This window comes from Euphorbia lathyris, chromosome 2 (assembly GCF_963576675.1).
Source record: "Euphorbia lathyris chromosome 2, ddEupLath1.1, whole genome shotgun sequence".
Classification (NCBI taxonomy): domain Eukaryota; kingdom Viridiplantae; phylum Streptophyta; class Magnoliopsida; order Malpighiales; family Euphorbiaceae; genus Euphorbia; species Euphorbia lathyris.
In genome coordinates, this window is record NC_088911.1 from 17,435,220 (window position 1) to 17,455,919 (window position 20,700).

At 33.7% G+C, this 20,700-nt stretch overlaps 3 protein-coding genes across 5 annotated transcripts; 1 reads left to right on the forward strand and 2 right to left on the reverse strand.

The window, feature by feature from the left end:
* Positions 1 to 271: 271 nt before the first annotated feature.
* On the reverse strand, positions 272 to 2,839 carry LOC136216994 (ATG8-interacting protein 1). Of its 2 annotated transcripts, XM_066003548.1 has the most exons (4): positions 2,684 to 2,839; positions 1,086 to 1,951; positions 743 to 798; positions 272 to 561 (listed from the first exon to the last, which is right to left on the reverse strand). In XM_066003548.1, the coding sequence occupies exons 2-3, from the start codon at positions 1,932 to 1,934 to the stop codon at positions 787 to 789; spliced, it is 861 nt and encodes a 286-aa protein (XP_065859620.1). In that variant the 5' UTR covers positions 1,935 to 1,951; positions 2,684 to 2,839; the 3' UTR covers positions 272 to 561; positions 743 to 786. The 2 variants fall into 2 exon arrangements, with proteins under 2 accessions (XP_065859620.1, XP_065859619.1); XM_066003547.1 differs by lacking the exon at positions 743 to 798.
* Positions 2,840 to 6,667: 3,828 nt separating this feature from the next.
* On the forward strand, positions 6,668 to 9,787 carry LOC136216998 (uncharacterized). 2 transcript variants are annotated; one of them, XM_066003556.1, is made up of 9 exons: positions 6,668 to 6,807; positions 6,940 to 7,020; positions 7,560 to 7,656; positions 7,826 to 7,985; positions 8,529 to 8,598; positions 8,783 to 8,862; positions 8,996 to 9,058; positions 9,192 to 9,268; positions 9,400 to 9,787. In XM_066003556.1, exons 1-9 carry the CDS (start codon positions 6,730 to 6,732, stop codon positions 9,498 to 9,500), a joined length of 807 nt encoding a protein of 268 aa, XP_065859628.1. In that variant the 5' UTR covers positions 6,668 to 6,729; the 3' UTR covers positions 9,501 to 9,787. The 2 variants fall into 2 exon arrangements, with proteins under 2 accessions (XP_065859628.1, XP_065859627.1); XM_066003555.1 differs by having other exon boundaries at positions 7,560 to 7,649; positions 7,819 to 7,985.
* Positions 9,788 to 10,145: 358 nt separating this feature from the next.
* LOC136216999 (uncharacterized) lies at positions 10,146 to 13,785 on the reverse strand. Its single transcript, XM_066003557.1, has 3 exons — positions 13,407 to 13,785; positions 12,037 to 12,165; positions 10,146 to 10,510 (listed from the first exon to the last, which is right to left on the reverse strand). The coding sequence occupies exons 1-3, from the start codon at positions 13,716 to 13,718 to the stop codon at positions 10,331 to 10,333; spliced, it is 621 nt and encodes a 206-aa protein (XP_065859629.1). The 5' UTR covers positions 13,719 to 13,785; the 3' UTR covers positions 10,146 to 10,330.
* Positions 13,786 to 20,700: the final 6,915 nt, after the last annotated feature.

Here is a 20,700-nt window from a genome sequence, read left to right on the forward strand (position 1 = left end):
TAGGGCTAAACTTTACCATCACACACGTTGAGGCTATATCTACGCTTCCCAAAAGACAACAGCAGATTTGGACCTAATCACAAAATTCAATAAACGAACCAATGTCTGCAGTTAATGTCCCCGATCACAAGCCTAGGTTAGATGATCTTATACGAGGAATAAGACTTCAATGGCTTTAAGTGGCTTTATCATTGTACAAATGTCTAAAAACCTACTTGCTCGGAAATAAACTCATACTGTGTAAATTTTGGTGCTTAGTTATGACCCAAGAGAAAGAAAAGCAATTGCCATACTGGGCCACAAACTAATATGCCACCACAAATACAAATGCACAACCATCAAATATCTTATAACGTGCACTTATGAAGCTTTGAAATCAGAGAAATATTTCAACCACACATCAAAATACAGTAATGGACACATTTAAGTTATCTCCCTAACATTTTCGTCATCACCTTAATTTTCACTTGAGGAAATTCCCATGATATATGATCCACGTCCATGACCACCCGCGATTACATCTTTAAGTCGTGATATAGGTCCCAGCATCCTACCAGTTTTCTGGCAAAAAAAGGGGGAAAATCAATTGCAGGTCCCAAACATTGCAATCCTACATATATAGAAGAGCTAAATAACTCCTTCCAATTCTTCCTCCACAAATCATAAACAAAGAGGAGAAATCCCTAAGATTATACATTAAAACAAGGATGTAAGAACTAAGAAGTGAGTGCTAGTGCATTACTTTGCAAATGCGGCATGCTCTGGCGATTTTATTTATAGCACAGGTTACTTCCAAGACTTGCACAATGGAAAAACATGAGTTAGTCTTGTATGGCTAAAATTTCCCATGTACATAAATCAATATAAGAAGAAACAAGTTAGAAGTCCATGCATATTCCTGCCACTATGCTGATTGAATATTGGACTACTTTCACAAAGCGTAGAAAAAAATGAAATGTTTTGAGATATTTAAATCAATTTTTTTTTAGTAATATCAAAGGCAAAGGTTCTTCAGATTGCAGTGAGTATGCTATATTTACTTGAAGGGAAACAAAAGGGGTCATAGAGAAAACTCAGAAAAGTACCTCGTTAATGCTGGAATGCCACTTAAGTTGCACAGATCGCCACCTTTCCTGTTGCCAGCGATGCCCAAGAATCACAAGGCCCATAACAGCAGCCGCAACAAAGAAGGACCAAAATGAATTAGTCTCTTTTGCATGACTATACAAGGATGCAGCCCTCCTCTTCCACCAAGCTTCACATGGGAGCCCAGATCCATCATATGTAACATCTTTAGCAGGCTTTGGGGAGTGAGAAATGTCTGTCGATAAATCCACTGACTTTTCAGATGCCTCATTTACATCAGAAATACTCATGTTATCACCATATGTGGCTGACCCTCCGAGCCCAGTTTCACTATGAAAAGAACTAAAAGTAGTTGCACTGTATATACTCTGTTCCTTGTCGTGTATGCTTAACTCTTGCAAAGCCGTGCTTTCATCAAATTCCGTCCCAGAGATGGACAGTTTATTAACCTTCTCATCCAAAAACTGCATCCCAGGAAACTCATCAGATATATTCATATCTTTCAGGGGCCAGTTTTCTTCATCCTTTCCACCAGATTTACCTCCTTCTTCCACACCATGTTCAGAGGAAACATCCTTCTCAGCTGCTTCATCAAGAATCTCACTGCTTTCGGGCTCCAATGGCAAATTCTCATGCTGGCTAGGTGGAAAAATGAAGTGATTAGACATGAATAAAGCATGAGAAGATTCTGCTTCATATCCCTTATCCTTGTCACCATCCTTCAGTTCAATGCCTTTTGGTCCAGGAGCTGCAGCATATGCTGATGCAGTAAGTGATACAACTTCCCACTCATTTCCACGAGCTGTATTCTCTGTATTCTCCTCTCGTTCCTCATCATCTGCCATCATCAAAATCTTGTGTCTTCCTGAATTTTCAAGCACACTCAAAAAGTTAAGACGATAATAAATTATATGATCAAAGTACAGATCAAGTATATTAAGTGGTACTTATCCCTTATACCACAAGTTGGTCTCCCAATAACGAACATAAAACTAACACATGATGTCAAATGAACTATATACAAACAATCTCTATTGTTAGTAGTTAACTGCCCCACAAAACACATGAGCACGGACAGAAAGGCCTAAACACACATGTTCACCATAATCAATTTGATTTATCAATTCCTATAATAATAATTGAAGGCTAAACTGACGATTATTATCAAAAACCGATGATCATATTAAAAACACAACGTAATTAAGTTATTTAACTTAACCATCTAAAAGAATCGTAATCCTGCCAAATATGCTATCCATATGCTCAAATCTTTCAAAAAGAAAAGCAGTAGAAAAACACTCAATATCAACAAGTAAGATCAACCAGTCCATCCAAATAATATACATGTAAAAGAAGAGAAAGCCCTAAATTAATAGTATGCAAGTTCATGCTTATGATAAAGACTCAACAAAACAAATATAAGACCTAGAAGAACCAAAAGAGTTGGTAATCAGAACATATTGATTAGCATACTAATAATCAACTACCTAAATCGTCGATTTCGTCGTCCATCAGACCAAAATCATAACTACTCAACAGCAAAGATCTTCCTGGAAACACACATAAGACAGAAAAAGAAGTAAATCATGAAACTCACCAAAACGCAACCGATAGAGATCTACGGCGAGAAGCCGGTAACGGAGATTAAAGACGATGACCTTTTTGTAAATTGTCTAGAGAAGCGTACAGATGGAGATGATTATATAGTTTTATAGAAATAGAAATGGATTTTGTAGGATTATTGAGTAACCAGCGGGACCGGTTACTTTAAATGATTGAGAAATGAGGTTGAACCGGCTATGGTGGGTAAAATTGCAATCGGATAATCATCCATCTCGTTTTTGATGGTCAGTTACTTCCGTACTGTATGGGGGTAAATCAAGCCCCTTGTAAGTAAATTTTAAACCGTGTCCAATTTACAGTTTTACACGATCGATCCATGGATAAAATCAGAAATCTGTGATGGATTTGGGATTGTTTTTTGGTAGGGATTTACAAAATTAACTAAAAAAATTGATTTTCGATTAGGTTAATTGAAATTGGAATCAAGCTAAAAAATAGGTTAATTAAAATTGATAGAGTGGTAGTTTTTTATTTTTAAAAATCCACGATTAAATGAATAAAAAACAAATAATATATAACTAATAAATATGTCTTTTTCTTTTTGAAAAATAAATATGTATTTTTCTTCCAAAAAATAAATAGATGTCTTTTAACTATTTATATATAAATATACATATTTATATTTATATTTAGTTTAAATCAAATCATTTCAAAACTTTGAATGTATTTATTTATATGTTGAGCCGAAGTAATACGGAATATTTAGAGTGTAAGTTTAATGGTGATAGGAGTAGGGAGGCAGAGACAATCACCCGGGATGAGAGGTTGTTTGGGACTCAGATTGCCTCCGTTATTTAGGGTCTATTATTTAAACGGATGGAGAAATGGATGGAGATACTGCTCATAGGATTAAATCTGGTTGGTCGAAGTGGAACAATGCTACGGGTTTCCTTTATGACACTGGCATACCTAATAGATTGAAGGGAAAATTCTACCGCACGACAATTAGACCTACATTGTTATATGGTACAGAGTGTTGGACAGTGAAACACTGTCACATTCATAAGATGTCAGTGGCGGAGATGCGTATGTTGAGATGAATGTGTGGTCATACGAGAAAAGACCAGATGAGTAATGAAATAATTAGGACAAAAGTAGGGGTTACATCTATTGAGAATAAAATGAGAGAAAACCGACTAAGGTGGTTTGGCCATGTAAGACGAAGAGCGCTTGATACGTCGGTTAGGAGGACTGAAGAGTGGCAAAGGAATGCAATGGTGAGGGGAAGACTAAGCAAACTTGAAAGAGGGTGATTGAAAGTGATATGCGTTTATTGGGGATTGAGAAAAATATGGTAATGGATAGAATGAAGTGAAGTGAGAGAATTTATATCGCTGACACGACTTGATTTCACGGTTTTGTACGACGGTTCATGATAGCCGATCCCAAATCATTTCAGGACTAAGGCTTTATTGTTGTTGTATATGTTTTTTAATTAAATTTTAATATAATATTTAAATAATTATATAATAATTTCAAAATGAGCAATTATTGTAATTGATAGTGCACTAATGTCTATGATGAAACATATAAAAATATTAATTAGTTTATTATTTTAAATAAAAATTAATTTCTTAAGACAAAATTTATAAGTTAAAGAAAATAATTTAATAAGCTTGATTTGGTAAACTAACAACATAATTGAAGAAATTTTAATCATTTTCTTGATGACTTTACCAAAATTTTAAGGGCTTAACTCTCAAGTTTAAAAAATCTAAAACTCCCTCTCTCAAAATCAAAAAAAAAAAAAAAAAAAACTCCCTCTCTCAAACTGCTTCTTCTCTTCAATTTGTCGGACTTTTTTCATCGATTGATTTTTTTCTTAATTAAATTTTATTCTTTTTCGAGTTGCAATTTTTTATTTAAGGATAAAGAAAGAAGATTGTCTTTTTTTTTCTTCCTTACATCGTTCCGTTATTTATTTATTTTTTCTTTTCTTTATTTAGTAAGATTGTTTGGATTGCATATATTCTACCTGATCTCTTAATCTGCTTCAATTGCATTTGATGTTGGCAAAAAGCATCCTGAGGCCCCTGATCTTTCATTGTTTGGTGCATTAAGTCCTCGATCTTTTATTTAGACACATTGAATCCCTGATCTTTCACAATTTGGTGCATTAAGCCATCAATCTTTCATTTAGACACATTAAGCCCTTGATCTTTCGTATATGTGTGTATTAGGTCCTTCCATAAATCAATTAATATATAGGTTTATTAAGGGCATGTTTGGTGTGACAACAAATGATGTTCTAAAAATAACAAATTATAAAATAAAAAATATATTATACAAATTAATAAAAATAATTTAAATAAAAAATAAAAAATTTATTGAACACAATAAAACCTTGTTTTTCGATAATTATGTTCTAAAAATAAAAATAATGTTAAAATTGAAGCACATTTTGTGGAAATAAGAAGGGTAATTTTATCAATAACAAGTAACTATAAACAACTGTTCATGAAAAGAGCTTTTCGTGAAAAGCTCCAAAATGTTACAGTGTTCAAAGAAAATGCGAAACGCTGCAGTTATATAAACCTAACCAAACATGTCCTTAATAAACCTATATATTAATTGATTTACGGAAGGGTCTAATACACCAATATATGAAAGATCAAGGGCTCAATGTGTCTAAATGAAAGATCAATGACTTAATGCACCAAATGATGAAAGATCAGGGGCTTAATGTGTCTAAATAAAAGATCGATGGCTTAATGCACCAAACAATGAAAGATCAGGGGCCTTAAGATGCTCTTTGTCTTTGATGTTTATTATCTTTTCATTGGTAACATTTTTTGTTTTAGCAAGAACAGAAATGGTAGATCTTATACGTAGATCACTATATCTACGTGATTGCAAAAGATATGACTTAGATCCGAATATTAAAAAAAATTTAAATACTGAAGCTTGGATTATAAGTGCTTCTCTGTAAATTTGAAATTTTAAAAAGTATTTGTTTCATCAGTTGTTTTTTTTTAGGGTTAAGGTGCAAAAATACCCCTAACGTTTTGGACCAGGAGCAATTTTACCCTTAACGTCTAAAATGGTGCAATTTTACCCCTAACGTTGGAAGCCAAGAGCAATTTTACCCCTAACGTTGATAAATTGGGTCAATTTCAGACACTATTATAAAACACAGATATTTTTGTTCATTATTCTGCGTCAATTGCATAATAATTCATTCTAAAAAAAGGATTTCATGTTTTTTATAAATTAATAATAGAATTTGAGATTAATATTTATAAATTCGGTGGATTTTTTGAATTTTTTTTTGTCTAATCCGTATAAAAAGACAGTATATATTTTTATTTTTTTATTTTTTTCACATCCCAATAAATGTTTGTGATTTGTTACTGATAAAATAATGCACTTATGAAGTGTAAATAACAATATTCATGACCGAGAAGACAGTTTGATGAATTATTTCTCAAATTGACCAAATTTATTAATGTTAGGGGTAAAATTGCTCTTGGCTTCCAACGTTAGGGGTAAAATTGCACCATTTTAGACGTTAGGGGTAAAATTGCTCTTGGCTCAAAACGTTAGGAGTATTTTTGCACCTTAACCCTTTTTTTTATGTCTTTAATGATTTGTTTTGCTTCTTATATTTATTTTCTTACCTTTATACTTATAACAAGGTTTTGTTTCTTATTTTTTTTAGTCGCTGTTTATTTTATATAATAATAAAAAAAAAACTCTCAAGTTTAAAAACCATCAGTCTCTGATTTCGCATTGTATAAAATTGACTTTATGGATATTTTAACTTAGAATATCATTTTATAAAAAAATAAATTAAAATATCATTTATTTTTATTTTTTCTTATGCATTTATGCGGGAATCTAATACCATATTTATATAAAAAAAGGTTGCTGGCAATTGAATATTCTAAGGCCCATACGACGTCGTATTGCTTCAGCAAGAGTCAAAAAGACAAGAAGGTATAAAATAGGTTTGTGGCGGGTACTGAATATTTTATCTACAGAACTGCAATAGAGAGACACAGCAGGGACGACTGAAGAAAAATGGGGGATCTATACGCTTTGGATTTCGATGGAGTTATCTGCGATAGCTGCGGCGAAAGCTCTCTCTCTGCCGTTAAGGTTTATCCTCTGCTCAGTCAGCCAATAGAACACAAATGCCTTTGAAATGAAAGTTCAATTTGTACAAAGAAATGCTTGATAAGTTCACGTTTTAATTGATTTTTTGTTGCTCTGATGCATATTAATGTAAAGGCTGCGAAAGTGAGATGGCCAGGGTTGTTCGACGATGTGGATTCTACTTTGGAGGAGTGGATTGTTGATCAGATGTACACTGTAAGCCCTTACCTAACTACTTGATTTAAGCTATGAAATTCTTTTAAATTGAAGAACAACGAAAGTCTATGGTGATTCAGATAACCTAATTTTCGCTGTTTTATCACCTTATTCAAAGGTTCCATTATTGATTTCTCATTTACCCACTATTATTGTGTCGTCTGTTTAGTGGGAGCAAATTATAATCCCTAAGCTGAAAAAATAAAGAGAAAATCTGAATGTCTGAAGATATTAATTTTTGTGTTGACTATTGGTAGCTCTATTAGGAAGATATGGATAGCATTCTTCTAGCTTTGTAGGTTGATTGTGAAACAACACCATTTCCATACTATTAGGCAGTTCTTGTTCTTTTTTTAAGGATCTTAAGGAATTTTTCTCTCTTCACCATTGTGTTTGAAATGAATGAGAAATGTAAAACTTGAATATGCTTGTCCGAGGGTTTCCCGCCATTAGTAATGGCATAACCAGAGAAGAGGGGTAGGGGAGACAAAGTTAAGAATTGTATTTTGGGGGAAATTGATGGATAATGTTTTTTGCAGGTGAGGCCAGTGGTGGAAACTGGATATGAAAATTTGTTGCTCGTAAGGCTTCTTCTGGAGACAAGATTGCCTTCCGTTCGCAAGTCCTCGGTGTGTGGTATCACTACTGCTTTTACTTAAAATCATATGCTGGAATGAAAGAGCATTTTGACATTTTATCTCTCTTCTGAATAAGGATTTTACTCATTAAGTGTTCTGCTGAAACTTCAATAACCTTATTATTGATTTTGATCTCATGATTGGGGTTCAATTTTTCAAGGTTTCAGAAGGACTAACAGTAGAAGGGATATTGGAAAATTGGTCAAAGCTAAAGCCTATCATTATGGAAGAATGGGGTGAGAATAGGGATGCTTTAGTAGATCTCTTTGGAAAGGTCAGGGATGAATGGATAGACAAAGACTTGGCGACATGGATTGGAGCAAACAGGTAATTTTATTAGGGTTTTTTGAAATAAATGAACACTACATTTCTACCAAGTGTCTGATTATTGGAACATAAACAAGTTATAGGCCAGATAGGAACTATTTCATTGTCATTGCTATGGAAAATTTTGAAGTTCCACAGCTATACATTTGGGAAATTGGGCATTACGCTGATCTCACTGACATCCATGGAATTCTAAACAACAAAATTCCTAAAATAAATATGTTTGTTAAGGGTCTCAGTAAGAATTCCCAGAAGGATAAATTTATTCAAATAATGATTTTAAGATGAGCAGTTTGTAAAATATATATTTTCAATTAATTTTTGTGAGTCTTTGGGAGTTGAAGAAGTGAGATAGTGAACCTGTCATAGGGAATCACTTGAAGATAAAAAATGTAGTTATTTCTCTAAGCTTAATGAGCTTCTACTGGCCTAAAACCAGTTATTAACATTCTATAATAGCATTCATGATAAAATTCTGTTAACTGCTTTATTAACCTCATAATCAGCCTTCAAATTTGACTAGACTAGAGGGTGTTTTTGCAGATTGTACCCAGGTGTTCCTGAAGCTCTGAGATTTGCTAGCTCAAGTGTATATATTGTCACCACAAAACAGGTGTGGCCTCTTATACGACATACATTTATGATCCCAATAAAAATTGGCATTTGTTATATTAGCAGAACAGTCTAAACTAGTGAGGGATTTGAAAAATACTGAAAACATTAAGCATTTACCTCTTTGTATTCTCTTATCCTCTCACCCTTCCTTCCCTACCATTGTTTCTATTTTGTATGACCAGAGCCGATTTGCTGATGCTTTATTACGGGAGCTTGCTGGAGTGACAATTCCACCAGAACGCATATTTGGTTTGGGAACTGGGTTGGTATATTCTGAACAGAAAGATACTCTGAAAGCAACTATTACAAAATTCTCTTTTGGTTCTTTAGTTCTTTTCCTGTGCTAGGTTATTTTTGTACTCCTTTTCTGTTCTTACTTTTTTAACTGCTTTCAGTCCTAAGGTGAAAGTACTAAAGCAACTTCAACAGAAACCAGAACACCAGGGGTTGACTTTGCAGTAAGATTCATCAATTGATGCTTGTCCTAGATGTTAAAAAAGTTTGCTCCCTTGATGGATTTTTTTCTACCTGTTAAATTCACATTAACTTTCTATATTAAGTTAAGCTGAAAATGATTTTAAATAATCTCAGTTTCGTGGAAGACCGGCTTGCTACTCTTAAGAATGTCATTAAAGAGCCTGGATTGGATGGATGGAACTTGTACTTAGGTATGAGACTTCCATTAAGATTCTGTCATTTGCACCGAGACTTTCTGTTTTATTCTCCTTTAGTTAAATATATGGCGTGGATATGCCACATGTACTCAGTTTTTGTTGCTGAGTTTGTTTTTTTGAAACAGGTGACTGGGGTTACAATACTGAGAAAGAGAGGGAAGAAGCAGCTAGCATTGCTAGGATTAAACTTCTACAGCTGTCTGACTTTAGTAAGAAGCTCAAATAGTTACTGGTTCATCGTGCTGTCAGATCAGGCAATTCTTTCACCAATTTAAATGGTACTGTATGTTCTGTTCCATTATGCTGAAATTTTGGTAATCAAACCCTGAATTCACCTCAAATAAAATGCATCTTCTCTATAATGCATTCTATGCAACATCACGCGCGCACACACACGAAAGTTTCAAGTTGGGTAGCAATTGTATTTATTACCTAGAACTATCTAAATGACCAAGTAATGGCATTCAACAATTGAATTAATGCCAATGTTGAATACAAGGAGTAATTCTTCCAGCTATAAAATTTATAAGAGAACTACATCTCACTGATTATGAACAATTATAACATAAAAAAAAGGAGTAAACGGGGTCAATTCTGTAATGAATTCATTATTGTTGTCTTGATATCAAGGAATTGCTTGCAAGATTTGAAATTCAATAATAGACTCAACTACACATAAAAATTATATTTCCTTCAAATAGCTTAAACAAAAGTTCGCTTTGTGAAATGCTCAACAGATCTTGCTTGTGATCATGTATGTTTCCGCAATGCACATGAATAGAGGTGTCAAGACGGATTGTTGTATCATAATCTAAGTTATGTGATTTATATATTCCACGTGATTATATATGTATAAATGCAACAAAAAATGAAAGTCGTGTTAAACTGATCATTTCATTCACGTGTTAGAAATTGACAATCCTACACATGAGCTAGATAGTCACTGTAGCAAGAGAAAGTAATGCTTATGTTGAACTGCTGTGAAGTAGTAAAATGGAGAAGTTAAATGTACAGTGAGCTAGTGGGCTAATTAACTGACTTGACTGTGCCAGCAAACTACAATTCTTCTTTCTGATGCTCATCAACCTTTGAGGCAGTAGTTTCATTAACATTATCCTTCTCATTCTGAAGCTTCAAGACAAGTTCCTCAAAGGGAGGGTCTCCCGGTCTACGGAAGATATTATCACCAATCTTGATCTCATAAGCCTCTTCCTCTTCTAAGATGAACTCTTTCAACTATATACAACAAGATAGGAATATCAACATAAAGAAGTTTAAGCTCATAATTAATAAGCACTAGACACAAATGTTGTGATGGATGTGTGGTCATACAAGAAAGGACCGGGTGCGTAATGAAATAATTAGGACAAAAGTAGGGGTCACATCTATTGAGAATAAAATGAGAGAAAACCGACTAAGGTGGTTTGGCCATGTGAGACGTAGAGCGCTTGATGCGCCGGTTAGGAGAACCGAAGAGTGGCAAAGGGATGTAGTGGTGAGGGGTAGGGGAAGACCTAAGCAAACTTGGAGGAGAGTGATAGAGAGTGATATGAGTTTACTAGGAATTGGGGAAAATATGGTAGTGGATAGGACGGAGTGGAGGGAGCGAATTTGTGTCGCTGACACGACTTGATTTCACGGTTTTATATGATGGTTCATGTTAGCCGACCCCGAATCATTTCGGGACTAAGGGTTTGTTGTTGTTGTTGTAGACACAAATGTTGTGTAAAATAATACCATCTCTAAATTTCATTTGATGATGTAAAAATATTTGTAGTCGGTGTTTTGTCACATTGAAGTCTAAATAAAAAAAGTCTGTATAATAACAATGATAAAGGTAGATTAAAAAAAACTCTCTATGGTTACACGAATTGTCAAACGCACATATGGAGGACTGAGGTTCATTGTTTTGGTAAAAATGAATATTTTTTAGTACGACACTCTAAAAATAACCGTTAACAACCTCAAAATGAAAATTTTCAACTTTAATTCTTATAAATTTTTATTTTGAGGTCGTTTATGAGTTGTTTGATGAGGAGAGATAAATTGAATGTTTAGAAAGAGAAAGCTCTAAAAATGGTGATTTTGGAAAGTAAAAAACGTGATTCCATAGTAAATGTGATACTAAACAACTTTAATTCTTGAAAATTTTCATTTTAAGGTTATTAATGGTTATTTTTAAAGTGTCAAACTAAATGATCATTGTTTTTAGCCAAGCGAGTAACTGTAGTCATATTTCGGTCACAAAAAAACAGTCACAAAAAACACAGATATATGTTTGACAATTCATGTAACTACAAAGGTTTTTTTTATAATCATTGATTCTTTTTTATCCATGTCATCAAAAAAATTATAGTCAAATATCTATTTTACCTTCATCATTATGATAATTTTTAACGAATTTTTATTGATTTGGACTTTAATGTTATAAAATGTAAAAATTAAAGGACTTCTCATGTCAAAAAAATAAAATTTAAGAGCATAATATTAGTAACACTATAGTTTAAATGCTATGATTGTAATTTACCGCAAATGTTTTAATTGTTTAAATGTAATATAGCTTCCATAAATGTAAGTTTCACTGCTAAAAACATAAAGTTGTTGGAAAAGTGTGATTTGGCTTAACCAAAATGGAAATTCGTATGCTACAAAGACAAGTGAAAAGATTTGAAGTAGTAAATTGGTGAGGATTTCGGGTGGACATGGTTCTAAAGCCACAGAAGTAAATTTTGGGTTACAGTATAGTAAACTAGTAAAGTTACCTCCATTGATTGTCGGCCATTTTGCAAGGTGAACATGATTGTGTTAGTGTCAACCCCAGTGAACCTTATGTCAACTGATCCAGTTCTGAAAACTTTTGTCCATTTCATAGCCATCTCAGCAACCATATCCTGCAAATAACACCATATATTTCAAAATCTAATTCCAAAGCGAAGATTTACTACAAAAAATAATCAGTAAAATAGGCAAGATCATGACTAGAAAACCAGTTCCAATTATGAAATAGGAATGCAACTCAAATCCAGAAGGCCAGAAATTCCTTATATAATCATTAACCGTTTGGCTCTAATACATACACAGCTCCTCCTGATTGCTTAATCCAATTTTGAAGACCACCTATTATCTCTTTAAACTTGCTTAAAGGTGATTTATTGACCCTGAAATGGCTCTCTGAACTTGCTTAAACGGACTCACGGTGTCTAAGTTCATGTTTCAAGTTATCTAAATCTTTCATTTATTTTGCCATATAGGACTTTAAGAGGTTAATTAAAGACTGATCCAGTTAAGCACTCATTAATCGTCAGAAAAAACCGAAAAACTTCATCCATTAATTGTAAGAAAAAGCCGAAAAACTTCAGGATTTACAGGAGCTTTAATTTTTCTTTCTGAATACATGTAAAATATATTAATTGAGCACACAAGGGAACACTTGAGTATCGCCATCACTGAATCTTATAAGATTAAATCTGGTTAGTCGAACTGGAAGAGTGCTATGAGTTTCCTCTTTGATCCTGGCATGCCTAATAGATTGAAGGGAAAACTCTACCGTGTGGCAATTAAACCTACATTGTTATATGGTATGGAATGTTGGACAGTGACGCACGGTCACATTAATAAAAGGTCACATTTATAAGATATCGGTGGCGGAGATGCGTATGTTAAGATGAATGTCTAGTCATACGAGAAAGGATCGAGTGAGTAATGAAATAACTAGGACAAAAGTAGGAGTTACATCTATTGAGAATAAAATGAGAGAAAACCGACTGAGGTGTTTTGAAATATGGCAGTGCATGGGAGAGTGATTGTGATATGAGTTCGTATGATAGTTATGTTAACCCGAATCATTTGGGAACTAAGCTATGTTGTTGTTCTGAGGAACTAATTGATTGTTTTCAAAATTGAGACGGTTAAGTTTTGGGCGCTAGAAATGTATTAGACCAAACAATTTCTTCCGATTTCCCTCAATTTCACCCACAATTCTTAGCAAAACCACATAATCCTATCGACATTTGCTTTTCAGATCCCAAGCTTACGCAGAACCCCCAAACAGTAAATCATGGTAAAAGATCCGAAGAATTATACTGAAATCTAGAGCTAGCACTCAAAATCGAGGAATGAAAAATTCATTTACCTTTGTCCGGTGGACACCTAACCGGAGCTTAACGAATCCAAAAACCGGCCCAGTTTTTTGCTTCATCATCAAATCTTGAATCTGCCACATGTCCATATGTTCTAATTCGGAAGGATGTGGACCTTCAAAAGCGGGCGTCGATTTCTTGCCCCATTGCTTCCAATCATCGTCCTCTTCGTCGTCGATTACGTCGTGGAGATCGTCGGGAATGTGGACCCGTCGCTTCCCTCCCCGGGCGAAGCGGAGGAATTCGGAATTAGGTGAGAAGATCAATGGCAGAAGGATGAAGAAGAGAATGTTAGGATTAGTCATGGTTAATGTGTGAAAGTGGGTAAACACGCCACACTCTTGCTCTGGTTTCTATATATAGGTTTTGCTTTCGAAATGATGCAAAACGATAACAGCCATAATAAGCCATCCAAGGGAAAGAGATGGGGCAATGTTATTGGGCTGGGCCAATGCCTTCATTTTATGGGCCTTTTCGACCACCGAGGCCCAAATGAGTTATTATAACCTTTTAGAAATTTAAAGGGTGAAATACATTTAGCAATTTTTTTTAACATATCCACGTGTAAAATTTGGCCGATCAATCCTGCTTTTGCCACTGTCAAGAGCGAATCTAGTCCAGAGCTTGGGGAGCTCCATCTCCCTAGCCAACGGCTTTACTTCTAAGGCTTTGAAAGGTAATTATAGGGAGGATAGGGAAAGGTTAGTGGAAACTAGGCCTGTAAATGAACAGAGCCGTTCGGTGATCGGCTCGATAAAATCTTGGCTCGACTTAATTCGATTTGTAAACGAGCCGCTCGTGAACACGATTTACTGGCTCGGTTCGTAAACGAGCCAAGCTTGAGCAGGCCAAAGCTCGGCTCGAAAGCTTGCAAGCAGGCTCGATTAGAACATTTATGAACAAATTTTAGTTTTGTAGAAAACTATATAGTTTTGTGTTAGTTCACAAATATCTAAACTTAATATTATTTCATTTGCTATTAGATGAGTTCTTTCACGAACATAATAAATGAGTAATAGACGAACTATTTGTAAGCATCTTGTTTATTTATTCACGAACTTTACTTGTGAGTTTGTTTATGTACACAATTAAAGAGTTATTTGTGAGCAAACTTCACAAATATAATTAATAATTTACTCACAAACAATTCATGGTTAGATAATTTTCTTAATGAACCAAGTCCAAAAGAGGATTTTGGGCTCGAAACAAGCTCGAAGCTCGGCTCAAGCTCGTTGAGCAAGTCAAAGCTCGGCTCGGGCTCGGCTCGTTAATTTTATAGCAAGCTCGATTCGAGCTCGAGCTCGTTAATTTTATAGCGAGCCGAGCTTGAACAGACCAAAGCTCGGCTCGGCTCGGCTCGATTACAACCCTAGTGGAAACCCTTGTTTGGAAGATTAAAAAATATGAGGGTAAGAGTTTTGAAGGGTTTTGAATGGTTCAAAATCAATAAGTTTTTAATAGATTTTTAACCCATCAAATCAGTGGGTTTGGAATGGTTTTGATGAACCCTTCCCTTTCTCCCAAATAAGGGTAAGGGTAATACCTTATCTCCCTCTTCTTCTCCTTCTCTACCATCCCTTTAATTACTTTTCAAAACCTCTTATCGTAGTTTTGGTTTTGGTACAAGACAATCCGCACTAATTTTAGTCTATGTTGGTTTATTTGTAGCATTCTTTCAATATTTTAAAATGGTTATGTTGATTAAAATGTATATTTTAATGTAAAAGATCATTGGTCAAGTTCCATCAACCTATTGGAAAAAGCTTTTATCTATTTGAATTCCTTTTTTTAAATAAGTATGCTATTGTTTTTTTTTTTAAACCAAATAAGTATGTTATTGTTATTAATTACTTTATGTCCTCTTATCTTTTTAATTCTTTTGAACAAAATTAATTCTTTTGAACTAAAGTTTTTGGCCTAAACCATATGCAGTGCTCTGAATTTGTTAAGTTTGGTCATTTTGTCCCCTGAATTTATGGGACGATCTATTTACCCCCTCAACTATTTAAAAACGGTATTAGCAACCCCTTATTTTCATTATAACGGAAACAAAATGAAATTCCAACATTAGTACAAGTGTTCATGGAAGTATTGGAACCAGCCTGCATATATGTAACATCATCTTGTTTTAATAGTGCATAACTGTATATGCAATTTTTACAAGAGAACTTGTGTACTGTCTATACTAACCTCATTTGCAGCTTGTTTTACCTTGGGGCTTGCAATAAGAAATGTCATAATTGTTTCCGTTATAATGAAAATAGGGGATTGTTAATACCACTTTTAAATAGTTGAAGGGGCAAATAGGTTGTCCCGTAAATTCAGGAGGCAAAATGACTAAAAGTGACAAGTACAGGGGACTGTGTATGGTTTAGGCCAAAGTTTTTCCTAAATCATTTTTTTTAAACTTTTCCGACTTAAAAAAAACCTTAATTTTTGAATTAGAATTTAATTTACATGATTATAATAAATCCAAAATTAAAAATAAAAAATTAATAAAAGTATAATTTTTAAAAGTGTTGGATTTATAAAACATTCAAGATGTATATTTCTTTTAGACTGAATATTTTAAATACTTTTAATTTTTAGCATCTAACATACTAAAACGAATGAACTTTAGAAAATTTCTCCAAACTCCATAAAATTGACTCTGACACTGACCGTAAAGCTAAAATGCCCTCCAAATATAAATTTATGACTCCATCACTACTCAAACCCGTATTCTGTATTGTTGTCCATTTCTTTTTCTTCTCGATAATGTATTGTTGTTCACTTTAGTATATATTTAATTTAACTCATTTTCAAAACTGTATTTTGTATTAGAGTTATACATTATATAATAAGGTAATTAATATCTAATTGAATATTTAATGACTAAAATGAGAACGACCCAAATTTTTTCTTCTAATTCTATTTGACATTGACTTTGTCGTAGCATCAATTGCAGTTTTGTACGTAAATATGTTGTTGTTGTTGTCATTATTAATTTGACCAAATTCTACCACAAACTCAGGATTAGGAAGAAATCAACTTCATCTCATAATTAATTTGACATTGCTTAGAGTATAAGCACAAATTAGAAAGATACAAAAAAAAAAGGAATCAAATTCAATTATTACGGGTTTGATCATATTGACCTTAATGATCATGTAGTATTAGATCATTCATCGTTATATTGCATATATAAACGCAAATGTTGAATGATATAACTTTCATTCAGACATAATAATAAAGTTCATACGCACCACAAAAATGTAAAATAATTATCTTTGAATTGTTTCAAGTAAATACGTATTCTTTTATTATTTTTATAGAATAAATAAATTTCTTAGTGGCCAAAACTATATTTATGAATTATACGCACAATATATATATATATGAAAAAAAAGATGGTCATGGGATAAAAGTGGCGAATATAAAATTACTTCGTTGGAGGGGTCAATTCTACACGTAGTAACTTTTTTTTTTTTTTTTGATAAAAGAGCAACTGGAATTGTAAATTGGTGGAGATTATACATCTTCGACAAGGATTCATTTTAATGGGAGCTGAGAATCTCCATTTATATTTTTCTATAGTACGGGATGGCGAAAGCAAATTCTTCGGAGGCAATGATGAGGTGAGGACATCGATTTCTATCCTCTGCACACTATGGATACTTTGTAGTATAGGCAAAAACCATCATGATGCCTTTGATCATTCATTTTTTATTCATTAAACCGTTGATCTTTTATTTGAACACATTAATCCTAGATTGTAAATTTTTGTCACATTAAGCCCTTGATGTTAAAAAAAAATCATTTTTTAACATAAAATTCGGTTAATAGAGTGTCATTCATTTTATACGCATTCGAAATTTGTCTTTTTCACAATTTGAAAGAAGTTTATTTTTTATTTGTAATTTGGTTATAAGGAAACTGTAAAAAATCGTTATTCATTTCATTTGTATTTGAAACTACATTTTTTTTATAGTTTGAAAGCAATTTTTTATATTTGTGATATGGTTATAGGAAACTGTAAAAATCATAATTCAAACTATAAAAAAATATAATTTCAAACACAGATGAAATGAATAACGACTTTTTAACTGAATTAGATGTTCACAACTAACTAATTTTTAAACAAAGGTTTATGGGACCAAAAATAAATGATAAGAGGCTTAATGTGTCCAAATAAAAAAAATCAATGGCTGAATGAAATAAAAAATGAACGACCAATGCCTAAAGATGCTTTTTACCTATAGTTTACATAGATTTCTAAAAGTTTACTTTTATATTTGGAATAATGTTTTGTTTATTTTCGTATTTAATAGATTGATGTATTATTTATAAATTATGATTAGTACCTTATAATCATAAGAACTAAAGAATGTCTTATTGGAAGAGAATGAATATACATATAATGTATAAAAAAGAGTAAAAGTGCACAGACTCACAAAAGCGAGTGTTCTTTGTTTTAGACAAAGTGAAGCAAATTGATGAAAGATAATAAAATTTCCATTTTTTATTGCGGTGCCAACTTAGATTGATCCATTGCAACCATGTCTCTTCTAACATTCGCTCAATCCTTTTTTTTTTGGCATGTTCAAAAGTGTTCTAACAATGGAATCACATACATTTTTCAATATACATCACATCTAGGCAATGTCTGACTTCTAAATGTTGCCAATATATAAGTTCTCTAAGAATTGGCATCTTCTTATAGTCACCCATTGTATTGTTTTTGTAAGGCTTATCAAGCTCAATTTCAATGTCTTTAACACAGTCATAAACATGACTAGCACGTAAGGGAAAACAAACTAATTTCATCTCCATTTTTCCATTGAAAGCTTTCCTCTTCCTTTGAAAGGATGGTTTAGAGGGAGAAACATATAATGATTCAAGTAAACATGTTTCTCATAATAATCTAAACGTACTGCTTCCATATCATCCTCGCAAATTGGGCATGTCTTTTTGCCTATCGTAGTGTACCCTGACAAATTTGCATAAGTTGGAAAGTCATTGATCATACAAAAAATCATCGCACGAAAGGTGAAAGTCGTTTTACTATATTCATTAAACAGAGACACACCTTCATCCTACAAGAATTTTAGATCTTCAATGAGTGGCGCTAGGCACACATATATGTCGTTTCTAGGTTGTTTAAGTCTGGAGATAAGAAGCAACAACATGATATACCTGCACTTCATACATAACCAAGGAGGCAATTTGTAGATGGTCAAAAGAACATGTCATGTGTTGTATTGGTTACTAAGTGCTCCTAATGGGTTTATTCCACCAATATAAAGATAGAATCTAAGATTCTGAACTTCCCCACCGAAATTCAAGAAATTTTGATAAATGTTTCTCCATTGTGGAGAATTGGCCGGATGCCTTATTAACCCATCGTTCTTCCTCCCTTCAGCGTGCCACCTTAATAATTTTGTACTTTTTCATCAGAAAAAAGGCGTTTAAATCTCAGTATAGTTAGAAGATACCATAGTACCTTAGTTGGAGTCCCCTTCTTACTTGAAACTGAAGCATTCTCCTTTCTCATGTAATGGGACACTTCGTACCTTGAACACTGATGCATATATCTGTATAATCATTTTGATACAACACACAATCATTTGGACATGCATGTATCTTCTCATTCTCGATACCATGGAGATATAAGTCTCTTTGCTTCGTAGGTAGAGATCGGAAGTTCGTTTCCTTTGGGAAGCATTTTTTATAAAGTTTCCAACAACTACGTAAAATTCTTGTCCGTCCAACTATGGCTCGCCTTTAAATTGAATAATTTGAGGACCACTGAAAGTATAATGAAGTTTGTACAAGCTTGATATAACGGTTTCTTGATATCTCTCTAGATATTTTCATACATACAAGGACGCTCTTAAATTTTTGCATTTGTAGATCATTAACATATGAAGTTGATAAATTGCATCGCCAAAAGATCTCCCTGCTAACCATACTCTGGGTGGTTTCTTGGAGCTAGCTTTAGAGGTTCCCTCATTCTCAACTGTAGTTGGGATATTATCTTGGCCATTGGGCATGTTACGATGATTGTTGTTGTTATGTGCTCTACTGACTTGCACATAAAACACAAAGCCAACAGTCCCTCGTATTCTAATATTTAACCCATATCACAAGCTCATATGTGTGTACACAAATAGTTTACTAAATAGGTCTGGATAAATCGATATCAATAAGCACGCGAGAAAAATGACCAAATTTTCCATCCATGGTATTCATGTCAAAGCGTGAAGGAACTACAATAATTCTAACAATGTTTGTGATTGTGTTTTTATCCTAGAACTCCTATAGTAAATTAAAAAAACGGACCTAAATTTGAGTTGATGTTGATTTATGAGTAGATGGGTTGAATCCACGAGTCTAACGTGTGAAACACATAATCCCAAGCTTGAGAGCTAGTGCGCCATGGCTCCAAACTACCTTCATAGCGGGCATAGCCTTTTTCTCCATTAAGCTCGGTCGGTGATGAGAAGGGTCCCCCTCTCCCTTGTCAAATCTTACTTATTCGTGAACGAGAACTCGTTTTTCTTGTTGGTGGGTAGCTCTGTGGTTGGTTAGCTCCTCATCGTGGTTCATGATGATATGATAGAAATCCCTTCCAAGAGAGATTAACTTCCAATCAGATTTTTGTCCCCGAATCACACTGAGTTTCCCTTTCTAATCCTGAATGTTTCATGGTTTCTTTCCTTTAGCAAGGGTTATACGCCTTATGACAGAAAATTTGTCGGCTTCCACTTTGCTATTATTATTTTGAGCAACCTTGATTGCTTCGAAGCCGCCTATATTAGTAACAACTGGTGCAGCAAGAGAGATTATCGGATCCAATGTTTCTTCTTTTTCCAATTAGGGCACAAAGAAAAGATGACCCTGCATCGAAATTTGGAGTGTTTGGGTTGCTATCGGTCTTTCTAGTCGAGGCAATTGAAAACATCTCGACATCACTTAAAAGATCATACCGACGAAACTAACTTCGTAGAGAAGGAACCAATGGGGAAGGGGCGCTAAACCCCACGAGAGCCCATCTCTCCGAAAAAGATAGTGAGAAGCAAATCGAAAACTCTATAAACTTCTTTTGGCTTTTTCGGCGCAACTCTATCTAAAAACGTACTCTTAAAAAAGGAAAAAAAAATTAATAATTCTAAATCCACATATAATAAAATTAGGAGAATATTACTTTTTGAAAAGGATCACATCACTTATTTTATAACATGTCATTTATTTATTTATTATTTTCAAATTTTTAATTATATACATTGAATCCAATCCCATCCTAGT